Genomic DNA, 8,578 nt, shown 5'->3' on the forward strand with positions numbered 1-8,578 from the left:
TTAATTGTATTCTATTTTCTTAAAAATACACGCATGTTCAAATAATGTTTCATTTCATGCAGTTAAGAATTTTATGTTCTTAAATAGACTGTTCGCTTTGCAAAATAATAAAACTTTTGCAAATTATGTATAACTGAATTCATTTCTTAAGAAACTGCGCGTTTTCAAAAAAAATCACTCATTTTCAAGTAATGACTATTTTCACACATTTCAGAATATTCCAAATTTACTGTTTTCATTTATTTCGAGATTGTAATTAAAATAAAGCGTTCGTTTGAAAAAAAAGCACGATTGTCACCATTTCGCCATAGTTTAACTATGCAAAAATAAAAACAGAAAATGTAGAAGTGCCTTATTTTTTATTTATTTATTTTTTTATTTTTATTTTTATTTTATTTTATTATTTTTTTTTTTGGTTCTCACTCAGAAAATACAAAAAGTATTTATGATGTGCGTACCCGCTCAGAACGAAAATGTCATATCATATACGGGTACGTATATATATATATATATATATATATATATATATATATATATATATATATATATATATATATATATATATATATATTTCCCAAATCTCAGTACCCTGTATATCAAATTTCGAGTCTGTAGACTAAAAATTGACAGAGTTATTGAGTAGGAAAATGTACACACACACACAGAGACACGTATATATATATATATATATATATATATATATATATATATATATATATATATATATATATATATATATATATATACGTGTCTCTGTGTGTGTGTACATTTTCCTACGCAATAACTCTGTCAATTTTTAGTCTACAGACTCGAAATTTGATATACAGGGTACTGAGATTTGGGAAAATCTTTGTAATCCGTATTTGGCCAGAAGTTTTGCTGTTAAGCAGTCAAAGTTCAACGATTTGACCTTTGAGAGCTCTACCAAACTCATCCGCCAATTTTGGGTATAAACAATTGAAATTTTAGATATAGGTTCCTTGGACGCGGATTTAACTTAATAACTTTATTTGATCCCAAAACAATGAATGTTAAGGGGTCATAATAGAGGTCAAAGTTTTTTTTTAAATTGACCTCTGCGGTCTCTACCAAATTACTAAGACAATTTCTGGTCTAAACATTTGAAATTTAACATAAAGTGTATTCAGAGATAGGACAAGCTTTTTAATCGGTTTGGGTCGAATGTATGGATGTATGTTTGCATGTCCGCCTAAAACTTTCGACAGAGTATCGTTTTGAAGCTCGACCCTTCAGACGACAAATATCGAAAAATTGGCTAAAACATTAATTTCTTCACCATCAACTGGGCACTTTTCTACAGGGAGGGATCGCTTTTTTCGACGATATTCTCGAAAGTAATTCCCTGTTTTCGATTGTCTAGCCTTAATTTAAACATACGTCACTTCCGGTTTGACAGTGGTCGTAACAGCAAAGAGGTCAGGTTTTCCCCAGTTCTTTTCCTCCTTCGCGGTACGGGTTCGAGCCTGCCTTTCTACTACCACTTTTTTTTTTTTTTGGCTCAAGACACATCTCCAAACACCCAGGCAACGCAGGGAACCCATGCTATATATATATATATATATATATATATATATATATATATATATATATATATATATATATATATATATGGAACTCCGCGGATTAAAGACAATCCACTTAATTTGCGTTTCCTTTTTGAAAATTAAATGTTTTTATCTCTTCTTAAAGTGTTTTTAACATGTTTTATTAATTCTTTGTTCTTTGATCCGTAGTTGCTGCATTAAAACTCCTAGTGAGTCGGTAATAATAATAATAATAATAATAATAATAATAATAATAATAATAATAATAATAATTCTCTCTCGCTCCCTCTCTCTCTCTCTCTCTCTCTCTATATATATATATATATATATATATATATATATAGAGAGAGAGAGAGAGAGAGAGAGAGAGAGAGAGAGATTATTATTATTATTATTATTATTATTATTATTAAAACATACACACACATTTATAGTTTCCTTCTCTATATGGATATGGATTTTAGCACTGTTTCCTTTTCACTTACGTATGATCTATGATCGTTTTCTTCTTCTGCATTTTTCCTATTAATATCCTGAAGATGTCCCCTACAATAAGGGACGAAACGTTGATCACCATTTTATAAATTCATTCGGTTTTTCTTTTTTCAAAACAACATAACGTTAACCATAGCTGGTATTTGTATTTATTTTTATTCATTGTCACGATTTTTAGCGCTCAAGAGCATATCGTAGACACTACAAGGCATATTTTAAAATCTCAGTAGTTCGAATTTAGAACAGTGTGTTTTAATCAACTATATTTAATAAAGGGAGACACCTGAATTCGAATTACCAATATTTTAAAATCAGCTTTGTATTTATCGCTATAAATTGTAAAAAATATATAATATAAAAACGTCTTGATTATTTTACGTGATTTTTAGAATATGACATTTTTGTTTCATCGCTGGTACGTACTTTATAAAGATTTTTCTTTATTTTTGTTTGTTTGTTTGTTTATTATTATTATTATTATTATTATTATTATTATTATTATTATTATTATTATTATTATTTAATAAGGTTGGATTCTGGACTTGCCCCTTTTATTTTATTTATTCTTTTATTACTTTTGATTAGCCTATAGGTAAATGGAAAAGTAAAGAAGCCACTTACCTTTATTTTGTTGAAGAAGGTGACCGACAGAATCGCCAAGAGCGTCCACCGGCGCATCATGTATTTTCTACGATCAATGAAAGCGTGCTGATGTGAGCCCGAAGCGTTTCTCCGCAGTTGTAAATCTTTTTAACGTTTTTGACATCTTCAAACATTAGCTTCCAGCTTGTTGACAAATAAGAATACATGAACACTTTCGTCTTCTCGTATACATGAGCAACGTGGGGCGGGTGTGATACGTGGACGAGAGAAGAGTTACATTAATGTGTAAATATATAAGCTCTGTGAGTTTTGGTCTATTTGTTCTAGGGTGATTTACTCTCGTTTATTGATTATTTGGAGATGTAATTTAACCCAGAGCTGGACTGGGATAGGAGAGTGGCCGTTACATTTCCCGGAAACATTGCTCTGTAGATGTAAATATAATGTAGCAATCTGATTCCACAGTCAACAATAATATTCATTTGGCCAATAACACGTGCCCCCACTATTTGACAGAAGAGTGTGTGACTATAATGGCATATCAACCCTCGTAAACTTGTTAAATGCTGTAATGCAATGTCTATTGTAAACGATTGGTATATATATATATATATATATATATATATATATATATATATATATATATATATATATATATATATATATATATATATATTGTTTTATTCAATTTAGGTAAACAAAATTACTATTGAATAAAATATCTTCCTCTTTTAATTGAGCACTATCAAGAACCTAGTTGAAATACAATTTTTTATACACGCACACACGCACGCACACACACACACACACACACACACACACACACACATATATATATATATATATATATATATATATATACTGGCAAAAACCGAAAACAACAAGAAGGAATAACTTCATATTTATATTTTTCGGATATTACAATTGTTTCGACATAAACCAGACAATTTTAAATTTTATATTATTAAAAAATTTTCATAGTTACATCTCATCAGGTATGATTGAAAAAATACAAAGCTTGTACCTATCTTGACACATTTTCATTCCGTTAAAACTACATCGGGCAGTGATTACCGCCCCCTCGTGTTTTAACATGTCCATCATCTATGTTGAAGGGTTTTTAATATGAATATCAATATACAAAAAAATTATAAGAGTACAAATATATTAAATAGAAAAATGCGAGAATGAAAAGTAATATGGTTAAGATTAAACATGGAAACGTAAAAGGCCTAGTTGTTAAAACTGAAAAAGAAAAAGACAAGATATTCTAATAAAAAAATATAATAAATATATAACTTAAAATATTGCAGCATTAAGATTTTTTTAATTTAATTTAACATTATAAAGTCAATTCTTAATTAATAATAAGTTATAAATGTATCTGTCACTCTCTGTCAGTCTGAGTTTTGATGACAAAGAAAAATGTTGAAAGATCAAAAGTTCATCCAAAAACGGTTTGTCATTGTGCCACATTCATCCTTTTGGATGTCTTGGAAAAGACAAAGGCTAAAGGAGTAAAGCCTGACAAAAAAAAAATCCGTTTCAGAGTCCCGATAGACGGATGGTAGGGCATTACAACATCTTTCCGGCAACTCGTGCAGGTGCGCTGGCTCCGACCGTATTGGCTTGCCTTTCTGTTGGACTTTGTCTGCAACGCCAGAGAGAGGGACCCTAGTAACTAGGTATCATTATCACCCACCCATTCCTGCATTAGGAGAGAATTCCAGCTTCGACTTTATAGCCATAACAGATGCTGCAGTGTGCCAAACTAGATGCAAAACGCCATTGTCTCATTAAACAGAATGTTGCTATCAATACTAATTCTACACGATAACACTTTTACCCAGAATTTTGGTCTTACAAATTACAAACTGAATTCTTTCTTTAACGTCGTTAGTACATTGAAAGTGTCCTCATACATCTATTGTTTTCGTCAGATATGAAACCTGGGCTTGAATCTTAGTACTTGAATCTTAGTACTTGAACCTTAGTACTTGAATCTTAGTACTTGAATCTTAGTACTTGAATCTTGGTACAGTAATCTTAGTACTTGAATCTTAGTACATGAATCTTAGTACTTGAATCTTAGTACATGAATCTTAGTACATGAATCTTAGTACTTGAATCTTAGTACATGAATCTTAGTACTTGAATCTTAGTACTTGAATCTTAGTACTTGAATCTTAGTACATGAATCTTAGTACTTGAATCTTGGTACTTGAATCTTAGTACATGAATCTTAGTACTTGAATCTTAGTACTTGAATCTTAGTACTTGAATCTTAGTACTTCAACCTTAGTACATGAATCTTAGTACTTGAATCTTAGTACTCAAACAATGCAATAGATCCGGATGTATTATTCGTTCATGATTAAGTACTACTTATTTTAACGTCTATTTCTTTTCCTTTTCCTTTTTTCCTTTATTTTTTTCTTTTTTCCCCAATAAACGTCTTTTTCGCATGCAAAGCATATTTTTCTTTATTGTTATTTGTGCAACGCTCAAGATGAGAACAGCAGTCCGATCAACACAAGTAATATAAACAATCAGCCCTCATCTAAAAAAATTCAGAAATGAAGCATATTTGTTCAAATAGTTGCCCACGTGCCAAAAAACTTTCTGTTTCTTATCTTCTTTTTGTTATCTTTTTTTAGCATTTTTATTTTCAGCTAGTAAAGGGGGCGTAAAATACGTTGAAATTTTTAATTCATGCTGATTTCGTGTATATTATTATTGAGTCAATTCTCTAATTAATATGTGTGTGCGTGTGTGTGTGCATGTGTGCGTGTGTGTGTGCATGCGTGCGTGTGGAAATTCTGAATTAAATTATGTAGAATTACAACAAAATTTATTGTTTGACAAAGGAGTACAAATAATTATTAAAGTTTTTCCTTAATCCATGGATTTTCAATGAATGGCTCATCTCATCGGAGGAAATGTTGTTAGCAAAATAGATGTGGATAACTATAAGTTTTGCTAATTAGCACATAAATTGAAATTTAAAATGGAAATGATGGTGTAAGAAGGATGCTCCAAGTTGAAATATTGGATATACAAGAACGGTTGTAAAATCCAATGAATATTAGTATATTCAAGAAGGAATTGCGATTGGGGGGGGGGACAAATGTATCCCCTTACGTCAAAATGGCGATATGCCTTGTTGGGTGAACATGAGTAAAAAAAAAAATAATTTAGTGATGGGACGATTCCACCCGTATAGCTGAAAACACTATCAATAATTCCCCCCATTCGTTATCTGTGCCTAAACCTAAACGTAGATTCCATGAACAAAGCTTCTTTCTTAGAACTGCACGTCTGTGGAATTGTCTTCCGTTTTCCTGCTTTCCAGCTGACTACAATATGGTGTCTTCAAGTCTAACATAAACAAGAAAATAAAATTCTACAAAACAAAATTTTTAATTAATTATGTGAAATAAAGAAATATAGAAATCTAATTTAAGAATTCAACGAATAGTTTTATTAAAAGATATTAAATAGCTACGGGTTTTTGTGGTAACTTCTGATGACAGGTTTTTAAAGAATGATACGAAAATTAGGTGATATATTAATATTTAAATAAGCTCTTGACAAGAATGCGCCCAGGATAAATGTTTTCGCATGCTTCTTTTCCTTTAAGGGAAATTTCTATTGTTAAAGTGTTTCTTATTCAAGAAGTCTGAAGAAAGGCTGGTTATGTGAAAATTTTCAAACGCCATAATGCTTGAAATTGTCCAACTAGTCTTGAAACAATTGTAACTTACAATGAAATACACTTTATATTGCTATCAATTCCTTTTTTGAAGTCTTCGTTTTGTTAATACCGTATATATATATATATATATATATATATATATATATATATATATATATATGTATATATATATATATATATATATTATGTGTATGTAGCCATCAATCAATAGTAAACTCTACCCCACATTTCATATAAATATTTCAGATATCATCTAGCATATTCATATTTCAGATATCATATTACAAACTAATAATCAATGAGAGTTATGATTTTTATTATTATGTACTGAAAAATTTAGGTTACACTGACAAAATAACCTTTCAAAATTAGAATGACTGCCTTATAAAATTACAATAGCAATAATGCTATAAAGAAATCTAATGACAAGATAATGACTAATAAACTTAATCGTAAAATAATCAATGGAGAGAATACAAAGTGGATACAATAAATTAAATAGACTTAACCAGCAGCAATATGCAAAAAAAATAAAAATATATTAGAAAAACAAGTTGTTTCAATGAAAACCCCAAGACGATAGATAATTTGGTCTCGGTCGCTATTTCCGAAACATTTGCAGACTGACATCGCCATATGCTTCAATAACAAAAAACTTTAAACCCCCACATAACCCTAACCCTAACCCTAACCCCCACATAACCCTAACCCTAACCCCCACATAACCCTAATCCTAATCCTAACCCCCACATAACCCTAACCATAACCCTAACCATAACCCCCACATAAACGTGATGTTGCTAGTCTCAGTCTTTTCTCCAAATACTATAATGGCAGGTGTTCCTCTGAATCGTCTGATCTATTTCCTGCTCCTTTGGTCTAGCTAATTTGACCTGTTGATCTAAAGGTCTCCATGAATTTGTTGTTTTAATACCTCATTGTAATACAGTTTCCTCTTCCGGTAGCTTTTGTCCAAGGACTGCAAGATTGTAGAACTATCTTTCTGCTCACTTCTACCTACAGCATTCCTCTTTTCAAGAATAAGGTCACTAGACATCTGCTATCTTTCCAATAATCATCTTTTATTCTCGCTGGCTCTTTACATCAAGCGGCTTCATGACTTGTCTCAAGTGATTTCCAGGTCTACTTGTGTTGCATGTCTGTTACCCTGCATAACCTCTTGTTCAGCTCCCCCTCACCTAACTAAAACTCTTTAAAAACATGATAACAGTACAATCAAAAAAATAAGCATAATGTCAGTACAATCAAAAAATAAGCTTAAACCAGACCTAGGGACAAACAAATCCAACTCGTCTCCTCCCTTGAGGCTTGCATTCACTAACACTCGTGGGCTTAGAACTAATTTAACTGATGTTGAAGCATTTCTCCTAACAAATACTCCGGATATCTTAGCACTAAGCGAGACTAACCTACACTCCTCCATCCCTTCTAACTACTTTAACATGCCTGGCTATCTCCCACTCTTCCGTAAGAACTCTGACAGACATATGCACGGACTTGGAATCTACATTCATAACACCCTCCCCCTGACTAGAGAAACAAACCTAGAAACGAACCATCAAGCCTTTATGTGCTTTAGACTAAACATACAACACAACATTAGCTACTTTTATTTTCTCTGCCGCTCTCCCTCGACCCAGGACAGCACCATAATAAACAAAGTCTCTGACAGCATAGACACAGCACTCTCCCTTGACACTAGCGCACAGGTACATGTATTTGGTGACTTTAATGCTCACCACAAAAACTGGCTAGGATTCTCTACTCACACAGATGCAGCGGGCAGCACAACACATAGTTTTGCTATATCTCATTCCCTATCACAAATAGTTACGTTTCCAACCCGTTTCCCTGACCAGCAAGAACAACAAGCATCACTTCTAGATCTGTTTCTGACTACAGTTCCCGAGGATTGTACAACAAATGCTGACAGTCCACTCGGGAACGCTGACCATGCAGTGATAATGGTAGAAATCACCCTAAATTCTAGACCCAAAACTGAAGAGCCAGTGCTCAAAACAACGAGATATTATAAAAAGGCTGACTGGGAAGCTATCAGAGATCTTATCAGGGATACCCCATGGGGAAATATTTTTTCTCTTCCTGCTGAACAGTGCACAAATGAGACCACTGAATGGTTCAAAACAGCAACGGAAGAAAATTTTATAGCAAGCTCCAC

General features: G+C 32.2%; 1 protein-coding gene across 1 annotated transcript in view; it reads right to left on the reverse strand.

Moving 5' to 3' along the window:
* Positions 1-2,967, reverse strand: part of LOC145277973 (cysteine-rich venom protein Mr30-like) — a 45,081-nt gene extending 42,114 nt beyond the window's left edge. The window contains exon 1 of the mRNA XM_080130107.1: positions 2,682-2,967. Within this exon, the coding sequence (XP_079986233.1) occupies positions 2,682-2,741 (60 nt within the window). The 5' untranslated portion in view covers positions 2,742-2,967. The remainder of the gene's footprint in view (positions 1-2,681) is intronic.
* Positions 2,968-8,578: the final 5,611 nt, after the last annotated feature.

Source organism: Euprymna scolopes, chromosome 6 (genome assembly GCF_053919585.1).
Source record: "Euprymna scolopes isolate OS-2025 chromosome 6, ASM5391958v1, whole genome shotgun sequence".
NCBI classification, from domain to species: domain Eukaryota; kingdom Metazoa; phylum Mollusca; class Cephalopoda; order Sepiida; family Sepiolidae; genus Euprymna; species Euprymna scolopes.